General features: G+C 45.7%; 2 protein-coding genes across 2 annotated transcripts in view; one reads left to right on the plus strand and one right to left on the minus strand.

The window, feature by feature from the left end:
• Positions 1-315: 315 nt before the first annotated feature.
• PPP2R3C (protein phosphatase 2 regulatory subunit B''gamma) lies at positions 316-20,100 on the minus strand. Its single transcript, XM_029079487.2, has 13 exons — positions 19,994-20,100; positions 18,131-18,258; positions 15,890-15,994; positions 15,088-15,200; positions 14,168-14,265; positions 10,307-10,377; positions 9,744-9,876; positions 8,552-8,607; positions 8,396-8,471; positions 7,656-7,792; positions 3,392-3,529; positions 1,777-1,836; positions 316-856 (listed from the first exon to the last, which is right to left on the minus strand). The coding sequence occupies exons 1-13, from the start codon at positions 20,049-20,051 to the stop codon at positions 668-670; spliced, it is 1,362 nt and encodes a 453-aa protein (XP_028935320.1). The 5' UTR covers positions 20,052-20,100; the 3' UTR covers positions 316-667.
• An 8-nt stretch (positions 20,101-20,108) lies between these two features.
• PRORP (protein only RNase P catalytic subunit) overlaps positions 20,109-26,108 on the plus strand; it is an 88,946-nt gene continuing 82,946 nt past the window's right edge. Inside the window, exons 1-3 of the mRNA XM_029079486.2 lie at positions 20,109-20,203; positions 23,098-24,402; positions 25,070-25,117. Of these exons, the coding sequence (XP_028935319.1) occupies positions 23,408-24,402; positions 25,070-25,117 (1,043 nt within the window). The 5' untranslated portion in view covers positions 20,109-20,203; positions 23,098-23,407. The remainder of the gene's footprint in view (positions 20,204-23,097; positions 24,403-25,069; positions 25,118-26,108) is intronic.

Raw genomic sequence — 26,108 nt, forward strand, 5'->3', positions numbered from 1 at the left:
TGCACCTATCACCACAGAATCACATCCTAAACGCTGGGAAAGTACGTAGCTAAGTTAGAGCCCCAGCCCGTGGCCCCCAAGTAACTCACAAGAGTAAGGTGGGCAGGCGGTGACTCACCTGAGCCGAGGCAGAAGTGGATAAAATGACAAGGGGGTTCAGGAGCCGGGAGCAGCGGCACTGGCCAGGCACCGGTAGTGGTCCTGTGCCCAGGTTCCTCCCTTCCCTCTTGGGAAACGAGGGATAGTGAGCCCCTCCTTGCCCGAGGCCACCTGGCAAGCCCCAGTGGGGAAGCTTCACGATAAGACAACCTCAACTCAAATTTCACAATGTGCGTACTTTATAAAACAGTGGTTTATAAAACAACACAACCTTTGCCTCAACCATTCATCCTTCCCAAAGAAACAGCTCTGCTTTAAAAATGTTACCGCCTGCCTGGCCGTGGCCAGTGTGCCCGTTTTTCAATCAGCTGTTCAGGGTCTGCCGGCCTTAAAGTCCGTTTCTTTAACCTCCTGACAAGTCCTATTTCTATGTCGAGTTTTCAACGGTGCCCACTTAGAGGTCCCACTGAGTGCCGTGGACGAACACAAATTCCAGGTGTTTGGACCTCAACTAAGGTCTCGGCTTCAAAGGGCTTAGATCAGCATTCGCGGCTGAGGCTGTTGGAGGTCATGTGTCTTCAAGGTCCGCCGCGCTGTCATTATCGTTGGCTACGAGGGCCTCTCTGTTCTCATAGGTCCAGAAGCCATTCAGATCGATTAGAATGGCGGTGACCGTGTCACCCTGATTGCTGTTGATTAGATCCTGAAGGGTTATTTTCAAAGGATCCTTGGGTTTCACCATGTCAAAGATTTCATCCTGGAAAAGAGAGCTGAGTTTAGTGGGGGCGTGAGGAATGGAATCATTTCCCCTGGGATGACGCACTCATGGTCTCTGGAGCCTGGACCCTGAACCAGCCATCTAAAATCCAGAATTCTGTCTTGAGCCAGGTCGATTTTCTTCTGTTAATGCTTTCTATCCCACATTCAACCGATAAGCAGAATTCTTTATTAGCTAAGCAGGCAGAGCCCTGTCTGAAGGTGGGGTGGGAAGGAGCTATGCGGGGAGGGAAACGGTTCAGGCACTGTGTAGGGGAGCGAGGCAGAGGGCCAGGGCAAGGAGAGCTTGGGTGAGGTGAAATCTAGCCTCAGGTGCCCACACAGGCTAGCAAAGCCAGGCTCCTTGAATGAGCCTCAATGACAGGGAAGGGAGTTCTTCCTAGCAGAGTTCTGACTTGCAAAGCTTTATCAGAAGAAAGCAGCAGCACAGACTGCCCTCATCCTGGATAAGTTACAATATAAACAATGGGAAGAATAATTATGGTATTTGTTAAGTGCTTACTATGTGCCTGGCACTGTACGAAGCACTGGGGTGGATACAAGCAAAACGGGTTGGACATGGTCTCTGTCCCATATGGGGCTCAGTCTCAATCCCCATTTCACACTGACAGACAGAGAAGTGAAGTGACTTGCTCAAGATCACAAAGCAGACAGGAGGCAGAGCTGGGATTAGAACCGATGACCTGACTCCTGGGGTCGTGCTCGATCCACTCTGCCACGCTGCTGCTTATACGGCAGCAACTTCCGCTATTACTCCCGGGGCTTGAGCCAGGAGCAACGGGAGGGAAGTTCAACTTCAATACGAATGACTTAGCTGTTTTCACTTGGCTTTCCAATAAATGTCACAAGTCTACCGTAAACACTGAACTGGGACTTGATAAACCAAAGGGAATGAGTAACCTTGACATCCTGAAATGAAACGGGGTCTTGTCCGTGGAGTTTCATTAGTTCCTGGATAGCCTGCAGAACAGAAAATCGCGACTGAGCAAAGATAAGGTTTCAATTCCAGAAATGATGAGATGTGGACTAGAACACAGTGTGATCTGGGACAATGCTGGCTTTCATACTCTAAAGCCCCGTACATCCATGGTCTCCAGAGGGGGTGAAGCAGGGAGGAGTCTGCAAGAATTGCAAGTGAACTGTCTTGAAAGGAGATGACCCTTCTCACTGCTGCCTCCCGCCAGCAACTTTTGAATGACCTTCAGTCTCACCCAGCTCCTGGGTGACTCTAAAGCCCCTTGGAAACGGGGCTAACCTCTCAAACCAAAAAAATCCCCAGTCAAGGGGCCCTGGGGGGTGGAAGAGCTGGGAGAGGTGCCTGAGAGTTCAACTCCACTTTGACCTCGCTTTGGCCAGCCTCCCTGCCCTAAGCCAAGCTGACCCCTTAGAAGGGACGGCCCGAACCCAAGTGGACCCCCGAGAAGGCTGCTTCGAGAGGCTCCGAGCCACCCCAGAGATGGATGAGTTTCAGGATATTGGTAAAGTATTTTTTTTCTTTTTTTCAAAACAGTACTTGTTAAGCACTCACTATGTGCCAGGCACCGTACTAAGCGCTGGGGTAGATACAAGTTAATCAGGTTGGACTCGGTCCCTGTCCCACATGGGGCTCAGTATTACTCCCCATTTTAGAGATGAGAGAACTGAGGCGCAGAAGTACTTTGTGATGAGGGAGGAAGAGCAACCTCCTTTGAGAACACATCAAATCCAGGTTAAACCGGCACCCCGCCTTACTAATTCAGAGCCTGAGGATTTCTGCTGTCAGATACTTAAGGGATCCCAGAGAGGCACAGATGAACAAAACAGCCTCAGGTGGGGTCAGATAAAAGCATTAAATGACAGTACCAAAAATCCTAGGAAGGACATTCCATTGATTCAGCCACACTCCTTTCACCCTTGGGCCGGGGAAGGCAAGATTCACCCAACCTGTTTTCCCTTTTCAGGAAGGCTCTCCTAGCTAGGTGGTAGTTTCAACTTCGGCACAGGATCTGCTTCAGATAGTAAGCAAAGGAAGATGGCAACAGATGCTCGGGGTGGAAACTGGGGTCTCAGAGCCAACGTGCCCGGGGCGCTTGGTCAAGAAGTGGCACGATGACAGAGAAACACACTTTCCCAACGGGTGGTGGCCTGATATCTGCTGCCAGCCCTGTTCATTCAACTGGTTAGAATACCCAGGTTTCAAGTTTAGCTCTGAACAGGATTTTTCCCTTTATTCTGTAGAAGTCCACATTAGTTTTCTTTCAAATATACCTCGGCCAAAACATTCTCTTCTTAATGCTTTTAATTTGACCAAATTAGTTTGGTTTGTAACTAGCTTTTAAATTCAGGTGAAACAGAGTATAATTTCCTTCCAAAACTTGCAGCACCAGATTTCTTTCCTCTACTGGAAACACTCGACAATGATGTCAACGTGCCTTCCGGGGCTGGGTTCTTAAAGGGCTGCTGTAAACAGTGTACTAAAGAGAATGCTAATGAAACGTGGAATCCAATCCCCTCTACTTACTTCCGGAAGACTTACCCGGAAGAAATAATTAAGGGAAAAGACATTCAGGAAGCCTTTGTTCTCTATGTCGAGCAGTTTAAAAATGTATTGCAGAGCTGCAGGTTCCTTGCGATTTTCTAAGGCCAGCACAAAGTCCAAGTAGGTTTTGTAATCCTAAAAGAAAAGAAAATGATACTCATTAAAGGGGCAACCCAGAGTTAACTCCGACAAGGGGAGCAATTTTAGACAAAAATGGGACGGAAAAGTCATGAAATTGAGAGACACTAAAGCGCTCATAACATTGTGGAGTTTTGTTTTTTTTTTTAATGGTATTTTTTAAGTGCTTACTATGTGCCAGGCACTGTACTAAGTGCTGGAGTAGATAAAAGTTAATCAGGTTGGACATTTTCCATGTCCCACATGGGGTTCACAGTCTTAATCCCCATTGTACAGATGAGGTCACTGAGGCCCAGAGAAGTGAAATGACTTGCCCAAGGTCACACAGCAGACAAGTGGCAGAGGCGGGATTACAAACCAGGTCCTTCTGACTCCCAGGCCCATGCTCTAACCCCTAGGTCACGCTGCTTCTCTTAAACTTAACAGCCTAGCAGTGGCATTTAAGAGGGGTGTTCGCGTACTTTCAATTAGACTTGCAGCATTAAAGCAACGCTCATTACAGTTCTTGATATTACAAGTTAAAGTCTGAATTATGGAATAGAAATGGCCAGTGATTTTTAATTACCTATTCTCATTGGCCCACACTAGTGCTTCTGCCTCCTGCAACCAATTTTGACAGACTGTAATGATAATTATTACTGTGGTATTTAAGAACCTACTATGTACCAAGCACTGTACTAAATGCAGGGGGAAATTTAAGATAATCAGGTCGGACTAAGGGAGAATAGACATTTTTATGTTATTTGTTAAGAGCTTATTGTGTGTCAAGTACTGTTCTAAACACTGGGGTCGATATGTTAATCAGACTGGATACAGTCCCTGTCCCACATGGGGCTCATTGTCTAAGTAGGAGGGAGAACAGGTATTGAACCCCCATTTTACAGATGAGGAAACTGAGGCACAAATAAGTTAAAGTGACTTGCCCAAAGTCACACAGCGGGCTTTAGCTATAGGCTGTCTGTAAAATACCTTCCTCTCATGGGCCCGTCTGGCTCCCTCCTGGGCAGCCCTAGCTCATACACCTCTGCCTTATTCCACTAAAATGGGCACCACCCATTCCCTTTGCACACAAAATGCAGGAGGGAGGCCTTCGCTTGAAAGAAAAATCAAGAATCTCGAACACAGATGGCCCGGGTCTAAGAGCTCAAAGTACCCTGCCACCGCACAGCTATACCTGTTATGCCAGCCCCCCAAATAACCAAAAAACCAACAGAAAGAAACCTAATCTTCCCTCATTCCAGGGCAGAGTCAAATTAGATCTGAACAAAGGTTGATCCTCAAGAAACTTTATGCTTAGGCGTTTTTCTGGTTTCCTCGTCCAGTTTCCCTCAGACTCCTTCCTGCCAACAACCAGCTGTGGGAGTCACCCACAAAGGGCCTCCTGTGCCTTCTTCCTTCCAGTAACTGTCCACTCGGTTTCTCTTCGTTCCCACTGAACAGGGCTGGGGTGTGATCTTGGCTACCTCCCTCTGACCACCCAGAGACACTAACCATCCAACAACCCACGATTTTCCCTCAGGTACGTGCAGACCAGGTCAGGGCAACAATGGGTGTGTAGGACTCTCCTTCAGGTCTCCTTCTCCTGCCCGAGTCACGTTCTAGCAGCCTTGTTTGGTGCTTCCCAAGGAGAATTCTCCATACAAGTGCTCGGGCCCCAAGGAACTTTTTCTGGGCAGTTGTTTGGGAGTTCCGGCAGTTTGGTCGATACTGTCAATGGAGTGTGGGCATTCCGATTTGATTTTGCTTTCCCACCTCCTGTGCCTTACACTGAACTTTTGTGCCCAAGTCCTTTTCATCTGAAAACGCCTGGGGATGCTATGAACTTCACCACCACTTGGCCGGCTTTCGCTTAATCCCAGTGGCTAGTAATCGAAGTTCTGGGGCTTAGAACTTTGATCGGAGACACCTTAAAAAACTCAGGATCCAACGGTTTTTCTCCTCAAAAATCTAAGGCACAAGATCGACACGATTAACAAGATCGAGTTTTCTAACCAAATGAATCTTTGGTTTGCTCGTAGTCAGTCTGGAGCACTTTCTGCTGTCAGGCATATTTTCAATACGCGTTCTGGCTCGAATGCAAGTGGGCAGTGAGGAAATGGTCTTCCAACAAGGCAAGTCTGTTTTGGCTCAGCCCACTGGGTTATGAAAGAAACTGTTTGTGCACATGCGTGGCATCAGAATGTGTGATTTCCTGCTGCACACGATTTTTCACTTTTTAAAAAATGGTATTTGTTAAACATCTATGTTCCAGGCACTGTACTAAATGTTGGGGTAGTTACAAGGTAATTGGGTTGGACACAGTCCCTACCCCACATAGGACGCACAATCTTAATCCCCATTTTACAGATGAGGGAGCTGAGGCACAGAGAAGTTTCGTGACTTGCCTGAGGTCACTCAGCAGACCGAGTGGTGGACCCAGGATCCTGGGACCTCTGACTCCCAGGCACGTGCTCTTTCCACTAGGCCATTTGGCTTCTCTAGGATTTCTCAAAACGTGAATAATGCAACCCTTGTGTTCTAGGAGAAGTGTGTGAGCTGTGTCTGCCCCGCAGTCTAACTGCTTCTTCAATCATGTAAAGTCACTAGCTGGTTTACCATTCCACCTTTTTCCCTACTAGTCTGCTGAAATTGCCATTTTTCTACTTGTCCATTTAAAATAGTTATATACCCACAGCTACTATAAGGGGTGGATAATTCCAAGGCTAACCGACAGCCACACTAATTAGTACAACTCCAAAGTCGTAAGACTCAGCTAATACTCATGAGCAAGAAAATAAGAATTTGAATGAAAATTAAGGATATGCCCCTAGACATTATTTCTTCACTCTTTAAAACACCTGCTTACTCAGGGAAGCAGCGTAGCCTAATGGAAAGAGCATGGGCTGGGGACTCAGAGGGCCTGGGTTCTAATTTCAGTTCGGTCTCTTGCCTGCTGTGTCACCTTGGACAAGTCACTTAACTCTTCCCCCTCTAGACTGTGAGGACGAAATGCATCTGTCTGTTGTTTGTTACTCAAACGCTTAGTACAGTGCTTGGCACCCAATAAGCGCTCAATAAAAATGACTAAATTGAATCTCTGTGCCTCAGTTCCCTCATGTGTAAAGTAGTAGTTAAATACCTGTTCTCACTCCTAATTAGGCTGTGAGCCCTGTGTGGTGCAGGGACTGGGTCCAACCTGATCATCTTGCATCCCAGCACACAACAGAGAGTAAGCACTGAAGTATAATAATGAATTACTATTATTGCTTGCTGGCACAAGAGGCATGATCACACTTGGACAAGGTCCCTGGTAGTGCCGGGCCCAGAGCAGTTACCCAACACAAGCCCCTCTGGAGGATAAGGCACGGAAGGGGATTAAAAGGCACAAATTCACACCTAAAATGTCACCCCTCCTGCCTCTTTCATCCTTCAGTCCAGAGTCTGCTGGACACTGCTTCAGCCCCTCCCCTCCACAGAGGACTTTGGAAAGCTCTGGTCCGCCCTTCCTGGAGAGCAGAGCCTGCATGGGGCAGTGTGAAGAGGGCAGCAGCGGTTGCCGGCCTGGGCCCTGCATCCTCTTGTTGCCCTGTGCGGGTGCAATTCTCCAATCTCAGGCAATGGGTAAAGGAGGAGGAAAGAAGGGCTGGAAAGGGACCAAGAGTTGCAGAGAAGGCACAGTGGGAGTGACAAACAGGGAGAGAGCCAAGAGAAGAGAGGCCGCAACATAATCACCAAGTTGGAAGAAGGCCCCAGAGAGGGACAAAGGATGGCCGAAATTGGGAAAGGGAAGGGAAAATGGAGCGACAGACTAAAGGGAGATAGAAAGAGGGAAATAAGAGACAGTAGAGGGACTGGAGGACAGAGGCAGGGGAAGAAATAGGAAGACAGACAACAGGAGAAAGGAAGAGGGCCAAAGAAATCAAACCATGTTCTGCACATACTAAATGCTCAATAAACACCACTGATCGAATGAAGGCCTTAGGGAGAGAGAAGGAAGAGAGAGACAGAGGCAGCCTTTAGGAGAGTGACAGAGACTTAACTCCTGGGAGAGAGGGAAGGTAATGGCTTTCAAGTAGGAAAACTACTCCCTCCGTCTCGAGCCTAGGCAAAGTCCAGAAAGCGTCTCTCCAAGGCCAAGCAGTACCATTTCTCCATCATAGGTAAGACACTCCTGGAAGACCCGATCCAAAAAGACGTTGGTCATAGTTGCCGTTCCGTAGCGGGAGAGTTCCTCCTTGCTCAACATGCCGTTATGGTCCTTGTCGAGATTGAGGTATTGGCCTAGGAAAGGCAGAAACAGAAAACAAACATTTTCACCTCATCTGGAGCGAACGTAGGAATGTACTCTAAAAAGGAGAGAGAAGAATCAGCATTTTAATTAGACTTTGGTTTAGAAAAATCTGTTTCCAGGAAGAATCAGCATTTTAATTAGATTTTGGTTTAGAAAAATCTGTTTCCAGGAAATAATTTTTTTATGGTATTTCTTAAGCACTTACTGTGTGCCAGGCAACGTATTAAGCCCTGGGGTAAATCCAAGCTAATCAGGTGGGGCCCAGTCTGTGTCTCTAGAATGTGTCTTAGACAGTCTGTGTCAGTGTCTAAGAGTTCAAAGTCTTAATCCCCATTTTAAAGCAGAGAACGCTGAGGCACAGAGAAGTGAAGTGACTTGCCCAAGGTTATGCAGCAGACAAGTGGCAGAGCCGGGATCAGAAGCCAGGTCCCTCTGACTCCTAGGCCCGTGCTCCATCCATTAGGCCATTCTGCTTCTTGAAAACTGCTAGTTTTGGTATAATTCTCAGCAGGTTTTTTTAGGCATTTCATGGTTATTGTGTTCCAGAGCAGAGATAATAGGGGGTAGTATAAATTCAAATATTATGATCATACCATAAACCCTCAGGGCAGATGGAGCAGAAAACCAATTTGTCTCTTGACTTTCTTTGGAGAGTTCTTCATCCCTTAACTAATGAACAGGACAGAGATTCATTTAGAACACAGAAAAAGCATAGGCAAATACTGAATAAAATGTAAAAACTCATTTACCTCCAATAAGTCATCTAGGAAACTACACGCCAAAATATCCTGTATTTTTATCTTCCCTAAAATGACATTTTAAAATCATGAGTTAAGTGCATTTCATTTCTAAGATGAGAGTTATCCTATAAAGTGTCACCTGCCTGGCTCATCACCCAACTGTCCTTTTGAATTTCCAAACCTTCCTAAACCACCCCTTCTCTTCTCCTGATCGCGTAAAGCCCTCGCGATGTGGAAAAAGAAGCAGGAAGGGCTCATGTGTCAATGAAAATGCCAGATTTAAAACACCATTTGCCCACAGCCATTCTGGCATCCCACAATACTGCAGTGGATTTGGCAGTGTAAATGGCGTAAACAGGAAGAGGATTCCCTGCTGACAAAAAAGTGGGCAGCTTGATGAATTTTAGGTCTGGCCTGGGGTACCTAAGGAAGCGAATGGGTAATTTCCCAGGAGCACCCAAGTCCCCCTAGGGCAGGGGTTCTGAACTGTTGATCGGGAGGAACTTCACAGATTTCATTAAGCTGTCAGGGCTGTACACAGAATTCAGGTTCCCAATCCCTATGAATTAGACAGTTTTAGCATCTGCCCCTCTAGACTGTACGCTCATTGTCGGCAGGGAATGTGTCTACCAACTCTGTTGTACTTTACTCTCCCGAGTGCCTAGTACAGTGTTCTGCACACAATAAGTGCTCAGTAAATACTACTGATTAAAAACTCTTTGTGTCACTTCCACCAAAAGGTACAATTTTTAGAAAACACAGGGGTCACCCTGTTTTATGGGCAAGGATAATAGTCTGTATCTTTTGCTGGCCATGGGTACCTAATCAATCATATTTATTGAGTACTTACTGGTTGCAAAGCACTCTATTGAGTGCTTGGGAGAGTACGATATAATAAGACGACAGAGTCGGCAGGTACGTTCCCTGCCCACGACCAGCCAGATGGAGAGGGTTAATTAGAATGATTCCCATAACGCTCCCCCTAAGCAACCGTGAAAGAGTATTGTAACCAAAGAAGTTCATAGTCCTACCCAGCTCATGCCAACACAGAGAATCAGAGATGGGTGCCTCAATAATCTGGGCATGAAGGACAAACAAGACCCTCGGGGGAAAATGCTGTCATAGTCTCAAGACATTCTTCTCACTTTTAGGGACGAAAACTATTCCCACCACGATTCTCAAGTCTGACAAATGGTTTTACCTGTTCTGAGAGGGTCTAAAAAGAAGAAGAACTTTCTAACTGCGGTGCAGACGTAGAAAGAGTAAAAGGATTTCTCTAGTCCATCCAACTGGGGTAGAGTTGGTATAAGTTCCAAAATGTAGTTTTCTAAATCCTGAGAAATGAAGAAGAGCTTCAGTAGATGAACACTTAAATTCCACTAATACTCGTGGCTATTTACTTATTAAAAATTAACAAGTGGTAATATCCCACAATGCCCAAATTAATTTTGTGACCATTTTGGGGGGGAATTAAGGGGGCCGGGGCAACTCCTATCAATAGAGTAAAAGAATGGCCAATATGCTCATTGCATGCGCTGAACATTATGTTGAATACTGTGTGCTTGAATAATTAGGTATTTCTCAAAGGGCAAAGCTAGGCCGCTGGAATGAATTCCCTTCAGGCTCTTGTCATTCTTAGGGGCCACCCATTATATGGTTGTCTTTAAAGGACCACTTCCGATCAGACCTAATCCAGCTCCAAACTGACCTTTCTTCTCGATTAAAAGAATTCAATACCAAAAGTGGCCGGTGAAACTCGCTTACCGATTCCCGTAGGTAACCTTGTCCAGCCACATCATACAAACTCAGTCCAATTCTTGTCTGATGGAGCCACACTGCGAAACAAGGTTGGGGCACAGAGGCAAGATTTGGCCCTTAGCATTAAACAAGAGGCAAACCAATCCAAAAGAAACAAAAGCGCAGTCCTCGCCCCCTCCACCCCATACTTCAACATTAATCAGTTATCAGCTGAAAGACCTTAAGGACCTCAAGTCACCTGGGAGTACATGGTAGATGAGATTGGAATACACCAGAAATAAATAATGGTGGTACTTTTTAAGCATTTATTCTATGCCAAACACTGTTCTAAGTGCTAGGGCAGAAGAAAATTAGATCAGACGCATGGAGCCCACAGTGTTAAAGGGAAGGAGATGAGGTACTTTAGTCCTATTTAACAGAAGAGGAAACAGCCACAGATAAGTTTAGTGACATTCCCAAGGTCAACAGAGCAGGTCAGCGGCACAGCTGATACTAGAACTTAATAATAATAACCATGGTATTTGTTATGCACTTACTCTGTGCCAGGCACCGTACTAAGCACCAGGGTGGATATAAACAAATTGGGTTGGACCAAGTCCCTGACCCCTTTGGGGCTCACAGTCTCAATCCCCATTTTACAGATGAGCTGAGGCACAGAGAAGTGAAGTGACTTGCCCAGGGTCACACAGCAGACAAGAGGTGGAGAGGGGATTAGAACCCATGACCTTCTGACTTCCAGGCCCAGGCTCTAGCCGCTACCCAACTCTGCTTCCCATGTCTTGGGTCTCCTTGGGTCCTGGGTCTCCTGACCCCCAGCCCCGGGTTCCTTCCACAGAGCCCGGCGGCCTCCTAGTTGATGTGGTTACTTCAGTGTTTAACTTGAAGAATCATTCCTAAAACAGGACTGGCCAGGTGTCTTCTTTAACTAAGACGTTCTTATTCCCCAGAGAATAGCTAGAGAAGCAGAACAGCAACCAAAGATAAGGACAAAGGGATGCCGATATCATCATGGGAATTTTGTGGTTAGGACAATCGCGACCTCAGAGAAACCTTGGGAAATTCCCTTTATCTGCAACCAAGTGATGTGAAGGCCAAACATTTGATGTGTTCTCTTTTAAGCAGTCTAAAGGGGGAGTAACGTGAAATTCTTCAAAGACAGGACATTAAAACCCTGCCCTGAGTTTTGGATTCTTCTACCTACCAGGTTTTTTGTTTTTAATTTCATGGCATTCTATTTTATAAAATGTTATCAATCAGATTTAACATTAAGACACCATAGAAGCCAATTAGTTTTCATTTTCCAGATAACCTAATCAATAGAATTCAAGAGTAAGGCCTTCAAACTGGGCTTATTCCGCTTAAGAATTACAGTGTATTCTGAAATGCTGAAACCTAAGGCAACATTCCAGTACCCCAAAAATAGCCAAGAAGCAACAATGACTTTGCTTTTGCCAAATGTGCTCAGGCTCCAGGTCAACATCAAAAGAAAACTTGACGGTAAACAGTTTTCACTACTCGAAACTGGAGAAGCCAATGGGCTTGCCAGAGGAGCTTATATTCTGCTTCGTATATAGACTGAAGAAGGGAAACCAAAAATCAACAGGCAATAGGCATGAATAGTGTAATAAACTGGAAAGGTCTATTCTTTTCACCTTAGATTCTGCCTACCGAGAAAACAGCATTCATTCATTCAATCGTATTTATTGAGCACTGAATGTGCACAAAGCACTGTAATAAGCACATGGGAGAATACAGTATAACAAAGAGACAGATTCCCTCCCCACAATGAGGTCATATTTTGAAAAGCAGTGGTTGTCTTTTCCTATGTCAACCTCACAAACCCTCTTCCCCTCTAAAAAGAGCCTGGCTCACCTCCATGAGCCTACGGTTGGACAAGATTAAATACAATATAGGGAGTAGAGAGGAGCCTGGCTTCCTGCTCTCTGCACAACCTGAACTCTGCCTTTGAAACAGCAGTTCAGAGCCCTGGTTCATATCCAGATCTAAGAAGCAGCATGGTCTAGTGGCCAGAGCACGGGCTTGGGAGTTGGAGGATGTGAGTTCTAATCCCGGCTCCGCCACTTGCCCGCTGTGTGACTTTGGGCAAGTCACTTAACTTCTCTGTGCCTGCTACCTCATCTGTAAAATGGGGATTAAGACTTTGAGCCCCATGTGAGACAGGGACTGAGTCCAACCTGATTAGCCTGTATCTAACCCAGTGTTTAGAACAGAGCATGGCATAGTAAACACTTAACAAATACCATAGGATAGACCCAGGGAATACCGGAGATGTAGGTGTGCGGATCTTAGAGCCGGGCACACCCCTGCTGGGGATTTTTGGCAAAAATGCCCCCAGACAAAACCTGTAAGTGAATTAAATTCTCTAGAATTCAGGGACAAACCCCATCATGATAGACAAGTCCCAACCGTCCTCCTACCCTGTCTGGGTGTAGCAAACTCAGAGCTTGGAAGAAGGGTAAAGGTCATGGCTTTGGGCAGGGGTTTTTGTAAAGAAGGGGTTGGGAGTTCACAGACACTGAGGCACTGGATGAGGTTTTCACTGACGGAGAGTTGTTTCTCAGGGACTTTTCCTCAGACCTGCTGCCCGAGGGGACATCCAAAGGTGAATCCCTAGAAGGCAACTTTCCCTAAAATTTCCACGAGTGGCTGAGCCGGGATTAGAACTCATGACCTCTGACTCCCAAGCCTCATTTTCTTCTCAAGCACTTTTCATATCCCAACTCTATGACTACCTCAGCCTCCACGCAAGCCTCCCTGCTTTCAGTCTCTCCTTACACCAATTCATACTTCATCCAGCTGCCTGAATCACTTTTCCAAAACCCAGTTCTGCAGATATACCGACTCTTCAAAAGACCTCTCCTCGTCATGCAGATACTATGGACCCCGGGCTTCAAAGCACTCAATTAGCTCTCTCCCTCCTATTTAGCCCCTCTTTTCTCTCAGCTACAGCCCAGCTAACACTCTTCATTCCACTCAAGCTAGCCTATTCACTGGGCCTCAGTCTTGTCTTTTGTGTCTCCGACCCCTTACTGGCAACCCCCACCCTCCTTTAAATCATGGTTCTCCCCCATCTTCAGAGCCCTCCCAAAATCATATCTCCTCCAGAAGGCCTTCCCCAATTAATTTCTCTTCTTCCTAGATTATATTCCCAACTACCACCTCAACACTTCTGCACCAATTACACACTTGGATAGTCTATACATATCAATTTACACACCTTATTATTTAAGTATTTACTCAGTTACATCCCCAATTTTCCTTCTTTCTCCTCTCTATAAATAATTTTATAATCTGTCTTCCCTGCTATATTGTAAGTTAATGGAGGGTAGGGATCATATCTTCCTCAGTACTCTCCCAGGAACTTAGTACAGTGCTCTGAACATAGTAGATGCTCAGTAAATACTAGTGACTCTTCATTTCTTCAATGGCATATGTAAATCAAAAAGTGGATAATTAAAATTCTACTACTTTTCATTTTTCAAGTATATTGGTAAGCCTCTCCTGGGCCAATGACTCTGCCACACATATGGCAGTTGTCAAATGACTTTTCTTTATTTTTTTCCTTAAACAAACAAGACAACAAAACTCCCACCCTGAAAGTTAGACCAATTTTCATGGCGGGTATTTTTCAAAACTCAGTCAAGTGCCTTGGACTGCCACTCCTTCTTCTCTAGTAAAAATTATGCCTAGATCCTCATCTTGAATGAAAAAGAGCACTCTAGTTTTAGAACTTTTTGGACAAAAAATGGAGGAAAATCAGATTATAAATTACCCTGGTTTGGAATTCATTCATAAGCTTTTAGACAATGAAAACATTCTTCCAAATGCTACTCATTATTTACCTACCTTTTCTCATAACATAATTAAAGAACTGCATGATAGAAACCCTTCCATAGCGATCGACGTGAAGGAGTTTAGCAAAGACCTTAGCTGTGAAGAACTGCCTGAGAAACAAAAGATAAGTATTAAAATGTAGTGGTCTGAAATACTAAAAATCAAATAGTGTTGGAATTTTTTTTTAGCAAAACCTATTTTTTGTTCAGCAACTTGAACAGAACTGTGAATCGTAGGGAGAAACTATGAAACATTTTATGAAAAGAAGGGTATTAGAACCAGTGAACCATAGGACTAGAAAGGACCAAGAGAGCTTCTGATTCAGCCTCCTGCCTCGAGACACCAAAGCGGTTTCATCTTTTCTTAAACATCACTAGGGAAGGACACTTCATACCACATCATAGGTGGTATTTTCTGAACACTTACTGTGTGCAGAGCACTGTACTAAGCATTTGGGAGAATACAACAGAGTTTGCAGACACATTCCCTCCAAAAGCTTACAATCTAGAAGGGGAAGACAGACATTAATATAAATCAGTGATTTATATTATATAAATTCCTTGGTACCTCATTCCAGTTTCATCACTCCAATATGCAACCTGAGCTTTCTTGCTTTAAGTCTATTTCCTGGTTATTTAGTCCTCCATCTCAATCTCCATCTTACAGATGAGGTAACTGAGGCAGAGAGAAGTTAACTGACTTGCCCAAGGTCACACAGCAAACAAGAGGCGGAGTGGGATTAGAACCCAGGTCCTTCTGACTCCCAGGCCTGTGCTCTATCCTCTAGGCCACGCCAAAAATAAGTCAACTATCCAAATTTAAGCCACTCTGATTAGTTTTGCATTTCCTCTGATTGTCTATCCCCTGAAGAGAACAAAACACTCAATGTAAAACTCAAGCAGTATCGTACTCTGTAACTCAATGGATCCTACCTGCACTTGGGTCCGGCTTTCTCACCAACCTTCAGGAAGTTTTCATAATTGATCATCGCTTCCTCCCCAATCATAGGGGGTGTTTGATGTTTGTCCAGCAGAAACCATAAGTTCTTCAAAAATGACAATAAAGGGGTTGGATAAGTATCATAATAAATTATTACCACAGCCGTGGTCCTACTTGCACGACAGCACAGCACAATGAGTCTTTTCCTACTTCTTCCTTCCTGCTTCCATCACAAAAAGGTCCCAGTTCTGGGGCTAACCTGATGCCACGGCTGATTATAAGAACCAAAGAGCAGGTGCCCATTTTTCATTTCGCAGGATGGGCCGAGGTTAAGGGGGTGAGGAAAAGCCTTGATAGGCTGTGTCCCAGGGCCTGCCAAGGGACAGAAATTCCCTCCTCCCGCTTCTCCCAGACACCAGCGAGGGAACGAAAAGCGCCAGAGCCGACCTCAATGGCTGGTGGAAGCTCCAAAAATACCACAGCTGCACCAGAACTCAGCAAGGGGCACAGGGTGGACGAGAAGAGCTTTGGGGCTGGCTTGTCCCCAGCAGGGCTGAGAAGAATTCCCGGCTCACATGTGGAGCTCTTGTCTGGCTTCGGGACTGGACCAGGTGTGAGGTGGGTTCTGGACACACCCCACGTCCCCAAATCTCCACCAGACCTCGAGCTAGGCCTGGCCCTGCAGCCCAACCAGACCTCTAATGGGCTGGAAAACATTCCAACAGGACATGGGCCCTCCTCATTCCCTGAGAGCTGGGGTCCCTGACTTGAATGAATTTTCCTCTGTGCTCTTACCTGTAATTCTTCATTATCCAGCAGTTCTCTGCTTTTCCTTTGCAGAAAGACAGCTCTAGATTCTTCTCTTAATTTTTGCAACAGGATTTCATCCTCGGCCGGCAACTAAAAATATAACGGCTTGTGATCAAACATGGCACATTAAATGTGGGCACAACAGGTAAAGGAACAACACCGTCTCAGAGTCGATATTCCACCCTCTCAAATGTCCTTCTGGTTTATATCTCACATACCTCAACTTTAATTGCCTGTAAACTCCTCTAGACTGTAAGCTCACTGTGGGCAGTGGAGGTATCTACCAACTTGGTTGTACTGTACTAGCCCAAGTGCTTAGTACAGTGCTCTGCTCATTGATGGATTACTTCACCCATTTCTCTTTGTAGTTTTGAAGGTGACAAGCTGCTGCTGAAGACTCAGACCGATGCAGGACGAATCAAGTGGATCAAGCTCAGCCTTGCTCTGAACCGACTGTTTGGTGTTTCCTTGATAAGGAAGTGGGGTCCCACATTTGGCCTACTTAAATTGGAACAGACTGGGCAAGGCTGCTGGGACAAGTCTCACAGAAGCTTCATAGCGCTCAATTCACCTTTTAACAGCAGCACGACCTAGTGGGAAAAGCATGGGACTGACCTACCAGGAAACTTCAGGTAGATCACTTAACCTCTCCGTCTCCTCACCCATAAGAGGGGGATAAACTAGGTGGGGTGGGGTGAGGCCTATGGCCAATTTCATAACCTTATATCCAAGTGGTTAGCACATACTATGTGCTTAGTAAATGCCATATTGAAGGTATTTTCCTCCAGCTACTTTACTCACCGTGCCTCATTCTTGTCTCCCTCATCCCTGACTTTTTGCTCACACCCTTCTTTCTGCCCAGAACTCGCCCCGTCTCCTCTGGCAGACCACTGCTCTATTTTCAAGGCCCTCCTGAAATCACATAGCTCCCACAGGGCTTTCCCCTCATTAATCTCCCATCCGTGCACCATCTTCAATACTTCTCCAACAACGCTCAACTGAGGAGCAAGTGAAAATTTTGCCACCCCTTTATGTCCTGAGAATTCAGATTAATATTATGAAGGAAAGAGCACAGGCCTGGAAGTCAAGAGGACCTGGGTTGTAATCCCAGCTCCGCTATGTGCCTGCTGTGTGACCTTCGGCGAGTCACTTAACCTCCCTGTGCCTCAGATTTCTCATCTGTAACATGGAGAGGCAATACTTGATTGAGCACCTCCTTAGACTGGGAGCCCCATGTGGGACAGGGACTGTATCCAACCTGATTGATGTGTATTTACCCTAGCACTTAATACCCACCACATGGACCATACTAGCTCTTCAGGACCATCCTATGGTTTGTTGAGATATAGTGGCAAAAGGAAAAATGTAGAGTTCATCAAATAAACTTACATTATTTAGGTTTAATGAAAAGATTCTAATTACCAGGTACTTCCCATCTAGACACTACTGGAATTACCTGCTCTTCAAATAGTTTAAAGGTGAGTTTTACACACGTTTTATTTTTTCTTATTTTTCATTCCTTTTCTACACTCAGGCATGACCAACTGCACACCCAGTCACAAAGACACACCCAGGCACTCATTCACTCAGGTACACCTACCCACCTACTCATTCCTCACACAGAGAGACACACTCACCCATTCACTCACTCTCTCACTCACACCCACCCACACACATCCCCCACACCCCAAGCCCATAGAAATTTACCTTCTCACCTGTGCAAAGGCAGAGGGAGCTTGAGGAAAGAGAGCTAAAGGCAAATGGCTCAGGCTGTGCTGCTACTTGTAATTTAGAGAAGATGGGCCTGGGACTCAGAAGACCTAGGTTCTAATCCCAGTTCTGCCACTTGTCTGCTGTGTGACCCTGGGCAAGTCACCTCACTTCTCTGTGCCTCAGTTACCTCAATTGTAAAATGGGGATTGAGTGGGAGTCCTATGTGGGACAGGGTGCTCAGCACAGCACCTAACATATAGTAGGCGCTTAACAAATACCATTAAAAACCAAAAAGTAGGGGCTGTGAATACATCTGGCCAGCTCGCTCGTTCAGCCTGGAAGAGGTCTGTCCCAAGGGAACGGAGTTATTGGGCACGTTTTGGATGGTAGCTGCTCTGACAGAGTCTCCTGTTTTGGAGTTCAGGGCCAGGTGACTCAGATGCCAACAACAATGCCAACAGCTGACTTGCATTTCTAAGGAAGTTTCAAAATTTGCTTAAAGGGAACACTTACCCTATAGTAAAAACGGGGAATAACCTTGTAGAATGCATTCATATTCTTTCTACCTCCTTTCCACTCTGTGAAATACATGGTGAACAAATCCATTTCTTCATCTTTTCGTTCCTGTTCACTTTTCTTGGCTGGTTAAAAAACAAAAATCAGATAATTCTAATTTTAGTAACAGTTACGGGTCAAGAATAATGAATTCAGCTAGTACAACTTGTCTGAATTAAGCTGAGTGGCACGTGTGGTTTTTCAGACTTTAACAAATCACTACTGTTATGTTAAAAAGACCTTTGAAACTACCAGAGGTGTCTGGGCAATGTTCACCTGACTGACAAAAGGTCAGAAAAGGAAGGTTTACGTGGAGAAAAAGCACAAGTATGTAAGAGGTTCTCTCACAAAGATACCTGAGCTTCCATCCAAAGTTCACCTCTGCTACTAGCCGCATCAAAAGAACAATCAATTAATCATATTTATTGAGCCCTTACTGTGTCCAGAGCACTGTGCTCAGCACTTGGGAGAGTACAATTTAACAGAGTTGGCAGATACATTCCCTGCCCACAATGAGCTTACAGTTTAGAACTCCTAATGAATTTTGAGTTATGTGAAAACACGTCACTTCAAGCAATATTTCTGCTAACATCTTCAAGATTACATCCATTTATTCAGTATTTATTCCCCACTCTCAGACCCACGGCACTTACATATCTATCCATGATTTATTTTAATATCTGTCTCCCCCCTCTAGTCTTGTGAGCAGGAAATGAGTCTTCCAACTCAGTTGTACTGTACTCTCCCAAGAGCTCAGTACAGTACTCTGTAAGGACTCAAATACCATTGATTAATATTGCGTGCAGACCATTATACCAGGCTGTTGGGAGGGAATAATGCAAGTATGAGACATGGCTCCTGCCCTCAAAGAGCTTTCAGTCTGTGATCTACAAACATTCTCTTATCAACGGACTCAACCACCATGATATAAGCAGGAGAGAAATGTTCCTGTTTGGCTTACAAGTAGGGAAAATAAGGCACCACAAGATGTTTAATTTGGGAAGAACCACAACTTAAATGGATTGGAGGGAGATGGTTAGGCATGCTGACTTCAAGATGTTAAAACCTTCAATGGTTAACCCATTCCTGTCTGCCTCACGCAGACACTCCCATCTACTGGCTTCAATCCCTCCATCAGATTATTATCCCCCAGTGCTTCGCACACAGTAAATCCTTAACAAATACCATCGTCATCATTATTAATAGAAAGAAGGTGATGATATTAATTTAAGACAAATACCAGCATTATTATCCCCCCAGCTCTTAGAACAGTGCTTCGCACATAGTAAGCCCTTAACAAATGCCATCATTATTATTATAAGGAAGGTGATATTTTACTTATTTGCCATTGTTTTGATGAGATGTTCATCCCCTTGATTCCATTTATTGCTATTGTTTTTGTCTGCCTGTCTCCCCCCGATTAGACTGTAAGCCCGTCAAAGGGCAGGGACTGTCTCTATCTGTTACCGATTTGTCCATTCCAAGCGCTTAATACAGTGCTCTAAACATAGTAAGCGCTCAATAAATACTACTGAATGAATATTAATTTAAGACAAATACCAGCATTACTATCGGGACAACCTTGGATCCCCGCCCCCCCGCGCTTAGAACAGTGCTTTGCACACAGGAAGCGCTTAACAAATACCACCGGAGAGAAGCTGAGTGCGCGGGCTTGGGGTCAGAGGTCACGGGTTCGAATCCCGCCCCCCTTCAGCTGGGTGACTTTGGGCGAGTCACTTCTCCGGGCCTCAGTGACCTCATCTGCAAAGTGGGGACGAAGAGTGTGAGATTCCCCCCTTCCTTCCCCCCTTGCCCACTCACGCTCCGGGGCGATGCCGGCGGGCGCCACCCGCCGCCTCAGCGCCTCCCGCCAGTTCATGGCGGCCGCCGGCCCAGGGGCCTGGCCGGGCCTCACACCGGAAGTCGCCGGAGGGAGGGCCGACCTTCGGGTCACGTGGTCGGCTCCGCCGACGTCACTTCCGGCCCCGCCTCCCCGCCGGCGCCCGGCCTTGCGGCGTCCATCTCGCTCTGGTCAGTAATGGGGGCAGACGCGGGTCGATCGACCGCCCTCTCTCCGGCCCGGAGGGTCGCGGGGCTCGGTCCTCGGACAAGGGGGCCGCCGCTGGTCGGCTGCGGGGGGGACGCTCCCACCCCCGGGCCGCCCGGCCCCGCCGCGGCCCCCTCCGGCCCGCCCGGCGCGCGGGGCCGCGGGGCCCGCGGGGCATCATGGGACTTGTAGTCTTTCCCCGCCCGCCCTGGGGCGAGGGTCGCGGGGCCTGTTAGGGGTTTGAACTCATTCAGTCATTCATTCAAGAGTATTTATTGAGCGCTTACTATGTGCAGAGCACCGGACTAAGCGCTTGGAATGGACACATCAGCACCAGATACAGTCCCTGCCCATTAACGGGCTATTCAATCTTACTGTCAAGAATAATGGTGTTATTAATGTATTAATAATGGCACTCTTATCAAGTACTATTATTAGTATGGAGAATTCATTCAGTAGTATTTATTGAGCGCTTCCCATGTGCACAGCACTGGACTAAGCGCTTGGAATGGACACATCAGCACCAGATACAGTCCCTGCCCATTAACGGGCTATTCAATCTTATTGTCAAGAATAATGGTGTTATTAATGTATTAATAATGGCACTCTTATCAAATACTGTTATTAGTATGGAGAATTCATTCAGTAGTATTTATTGAGCGCTTCCCATGTGCACAGCACTGGACTAAGCGCTTGGAATGGACAGATCAGCAACAGATACAGTCCCTGCCCATTGACGGGCTATTCAATCTTATTGTCAAGAATAATGGCATTATTAATGTATTAATAATGGCACTCTTATCAAATACTATTATTAGTGTGGAGAATTCTTTCAGTAGTATTTATTGAGCGCTTACTGTGTGCAGAGCACTGGACTAAGCTCTTGGAATGAGCAAATCAGCAACAGATACAGTCCCTGCCCATTAAAGGGCTATTCAATCTTATTGTCAAGAATAATGGCATTATTAATGTATTAATAATGGCACTCATAAAATACTATTATTGGTATGGAAAATTCATTCATTCAGTAGTATTTATTGAGCGCTTACTATGTGCAGAGCACTGGACTAAGCTCTTGGAATGGACAAATCAGCAACAGATAGAGACAGTCCCTGCCCAATGACGGGCTTACAGTCTAAAGGGGGGAGGAGAAGCAGCATGGCTCAGTGGAAAGAGCCTGGGCTTGGGAGGCAGAGGTGATGGGTTCGAATCCTGCTCTCCCACTTGTCAGCCATGTGACTGTGGACAAGTCACTTCACTTCTCTGGGCCTCAGTGACCTCATCTGTAAAATGGGGATTAACTCTGAGCCTCACGTGGGACAAGCTGATGACCCTGTATCTACCCCAGCGCTTAAAACAGTGCTCTGCACATAGTAAGCGCTTAACAAATACCAACATTCTTATTATTACTATTGTTATTATTATTATCAGAGTTTAGAACAGCGCTTGGCTCATAGTAAGTGGTTAACAAATGCCATTATTATGATTATCATCACTTGTTTGTGCTCCAGAGAACATTAGAGCTTTGTTACTCAAGGTTTGAGCTCGGTAACCAACACAGGCAGGTTTGTTGATCATCCCGAAGGTCCTGAGCTTATAATGGGGGAGAATTCATTCATTCATTCGATCATATTTACTGAGCACTTACGGTGTGTGCTAAGTGCTTGGAAAGTCCAATTCAGCAACAAATAGAGACAGTCCCTACCCAACAGTGGGCTCATCCCCATTTTACAGATGAGGGAACTGAGGCCCAGAGAAGTGACTCGCCCACATTCACACAGCTGACAAATGGCAGAGCCGGGATTTGAACGCATGACCTCTGACGCCCAAGCCCGGGCTCTTGCCACTGAGCCACGCTACCTTTGCTCATTGAGCGTTTACTGTGTGCAGAGCACTGTACTCTGCCTTTGGAATGTCCAGTTCAACCACAGACGATCCCTGCCCAACTACGGGGCCACAGTCTAAAAGAACGGGCTCACGGTCTGAAAGAGTAATAATAAGGGAATACTAATGAATAATACTCAACTAATAATATTAACCTAGAGAAGCAGCGTGGCTCAATGGAAAGAGCACCGGTTTAAGAGTCAGAGGTCATGGGTTCTAGTGCCGGCTCTGTCATTTATCAGCTGAGTGACTTTGGGCCAGTCACTTCTCAGTGCCTCAGTGACCTCATCTGGAAAATGGGGATTAAGACTGTGAGCCCACGTGGGACAACCTGATTATCCTATATCTACCCCAGGGCTTAGAAGAGTGCTCTGCACATTGTAAGCGCCTAACAAATACCAACATTATTAATATTATTATTAATGATAATAATAATAATTGTGGTATTCGATCTTGATGCCAACCCCTGGCCACGCCCTGCCTCAGGCCTGGAACGCTCTCCCTCTTCAAGTCCACTGGTTAATATTAATAATTATGGTGTTTGTTAAGCGCTTACTATGTGCCAAGCACGGTTCTAAGTGCTGGGGGGATATAAGGTGAACAGGTTGTCCTGCCTGGGGCTCACAGTCTTAATCCTCATTTTACAGATGAGGTAACTGAGGCACAGAGAAGTTAAGTGACTGGCCCAAAGTCACACAGATGATAAGTGGCAGAGCTGGGATTAGAACCCACGACTTCTGACTCCCCCCAGCAGTGGCACTCTTGGCCTTGGGCCATTAATCATTTGCATCCAGTGGGGTCTCGGACAATGGTCCCGCTCACAGCTCATTGTGGTCAGGGGATGGGTCTGTTATACTGTTATATTATACTCTTCCAAGTGCTTAGTACAGTGCCCTGCACACAAATAAGCGCTTAATGAATGCGATTGACTGACTCCGTTGAACTCCCTGGTTCTGGAAAGTAATACACGTTCTCCTTTGGTGTTGCCTTGCAGCTCCTCTGACCTGAAGCAGAAGATTTCCCCAGTTCACCAGAGCTGCCTGGTACTGTAGCCCGGAAGCGGAGGCCTGTCAAGGAGACAGGATGGAATAATCGGCCTCTTGCCGTCGATCACAGCTGGACCCTAGTTATCTCCTCTTTGCCCACAGATGTGACACAGCTAGTTTTCCCTTATTTTTGAAAGTCTCCTCTGAGTGCCTATTTCTCCCCGTCTTCCCGGCCCCGAAACTTCCTTAGAGAAACTTGGCCCTGATACTTGCCTGGGGATTGGTTGCTCTCACCCCTGTCGTTCAGTCTGCTACATTATGACTTTCTTCCCCCATCCATATTGGCAAGGTTTGCGGGTTTTGTGGACTCACAGCTGGCACTGCGCTCTGGCTCCAAGGTGCCGGCCTCTGCCGCCTCTCTTCTCCCGTTTCCATTGCTATAAGGAAGTCCATAGAGCTTTCTCTCCTACCACGTCTTCTCCAGATAATAGCGAAAGAGTCAGCCTGCTGCCTTCCAAGGCCAATTCTAGAAAGATAGGAGAAGGTAAGGGCAGAGGTAAGCACAACCCCTCTGTTTCTCATCCCTTATTTTCAGCTGGAGCGGCTAAGAACAGATCAAGAAAGTTGGGCCAGGATAAAGGACAGGCTTCCATTTACCCGGATGACTCTGTTCTGCTCCCAACCAAGCCTTTGAATTCAGAGGAGTGGGATAATATGAAGGACAAATGGAAAACCCGGAAGAATTTCGAAAGTTGGATCATGAAGAAGATGGTCAAGAATAATAGCCCCCTAGATGTGGCTAAGTCTCTGCTGGCCTGGGTAGCCAAAAGGAATAGCAGCGATTTGGGGTATAATTTGCTTATTAACTACTTGACACTATGTGTCTACCAGAAGCAAACAGCAGAGATTATCGACCTCTACAAAATCTTGAAAGCCAAATACAGGTGTCTGGAATCGGGGGCTTATACCCTTCTGATCCGGGGTTTATCCCACTCAGATCACTGGAGAGAGAGCTTACTGCTATTAGAGAAGGTCAAAAAGATCATAACTCCCTCAAAAACAAATTATGGGGACTGTATCCAAGGAGCCCTCCTTCATCAAGAGATGGATCTCGCTTGGGATCTCTATCAAGAAATGCTGGGTTATGCCCTGACTCCAACCTGGAACACTTTTCAGCTTTTTTTTGATACTGCTAAAGGCGTGAACGACGACCAGCTTAAAAACAAACTTTTGGACATCCTTTTGTATTTAAGAGATCATCAGATGTATCCCGAGGAATCCTTTGTGCAGAGTGTAAAGGCGTGGTTTGAGAGGTAAACTGATATTTCTGGATCTTTTTTCCCAAAAAGACATAAAACAAGGAACACCTTTTGCCATGCTCATTCATAGGGTCTATTCTACCTGGTTTACAACTTAATGATCATTCGGGGGGCATCTAATGGTGGTAATAATAATAATAATGGTATTTGTTAAGCGCTTATTATGTGGCAGGCACTGTACTGATGTATCTAATATTAATATATATGTTTACGTATATATGATCTGTAAAGCACTTACTATGTGTCAAGCACTGTTCTAATCGCTGGGGTAGGTACAAGACAATCAGGATGTTTAGGAAGGTAGCTCCTTAGCTGCCCTAATAATAATAATAATAAGTATCTTTGTTAAGCACCTACTATCCGCTAAGCGCTTCAGTATAATCAGGCCGGACATGGGGCTCACGGTCTAAGGGAGAAGGGGAACAGGTAATTAATCCCCATTTTACAGTTTGGAAAAGATTTGAAATAGCATTATTTTATGGTGAAATTCCAGTTAATCAATTAATGCTATTTATTGAGCACTTGCTGATGCAAAGCACTGTACTAAGCACTTGGGAGAGTACAGTACAGGTGGTAGACACAATCTCTGCCCTCAAGGAATTTACAGCCTAGCAGTCTTGACTGAATCCACTAATGACTTTTTTTTCCATTTGTTTTGTAGCATTCCTGGAGAGAGGTGGAAAGGCCAATTCACCACAGTTCAAAAGAGGTAAAATGGATTTGCGGGGCATTTTTTTTTTTATTTTTGTAAAGTGTGGCTCATGTGGTGTTGACTCAGTCAGTCAGTGGTATTTGTTGAGCACTTACTTTGTGCAGAAGGCTATGCTGAGCACTTCAGCACGAGCAATTAGACATGAAACCTGCCCTCAAGGAGCTCACAGTCTGAGAGGGCAAGAAGAAGCAGGAGCAGCTGCACATCATCAATCAGTGGTATTTACTGAGCGCTTACTGTGGGCAGAACACTGAACTAAGCATCGGGGAAAGTACTCTATAACAGATTGGTTGATGCGCTCCCTGCCCACACGAGCTTTCAATCCACAGTATACATCCTCCAAGCAATAAGAGTATTCGGAAGGATGTTATAATAATGATGGTATTTGTTAAGTGCTTACTATGTGCCAAGCAGTGTTCTAAGCACTGGGTAATTAGGAAGCAGCATGACCTAGTGGATAGAGCACAGGCCTGGGAGTCAGAAGGACCTGCATTCTAATCCTGGCTCTACCACATGTCTGCTCTGCGACCTTGGGCAAGTCACTTAACTTCTCTGTGCCTCAGATACCTCATCTGTAAAGTGAAGATTAAGACTGGAAGTCCCATTTGGGACAGGGACTGTGTCCAACCTGATTTGCTTGAATCCACCTCTGTACTTAGTTCTGTCCCTGACACATAGTAAGCGCTTAACAAATACTAGTATTATTATTATTATTATTATTACCCTCAGACCCTGGTAAAGAGCCAAAAAACTGCTCCTTTAGCCATAGTGTTGTTCTTTTGGTGCCCTTGTCTTCTTAGGTTCTTTGGCTGTTTTATTATTGCAGTCTTGATGTGTTACCAACTCTTCCTCTCCCCACTCCACTTACGCTTAGCCTGTCCCAGGCCTCGAGTAGAATTCCCATACATGTACCTTTCTCAAGGCACAAATGACAGCACTTCTCCTTGCTGGCCACAGTGGCTTGTGTGAAATGATATAATTTACAATC

This window comes from Ornithorhynchus anatinus, chromosome 14, assembly GCF_004115215.2.
Source record: "Ornithorhynchus anatinus isolate Pmale09 chromosome 14, mOrnAna1.pri.v4, whole genome shotgun sequence".
Classification (NCBI taxonomy): domain Eukaryota; kingdom Metazoa; phylum Chordata; class Mammalia; order Monotremata; family Ornithorhynchidae; genus Ornithorhynchus; species Ornithorhynchus anatinus.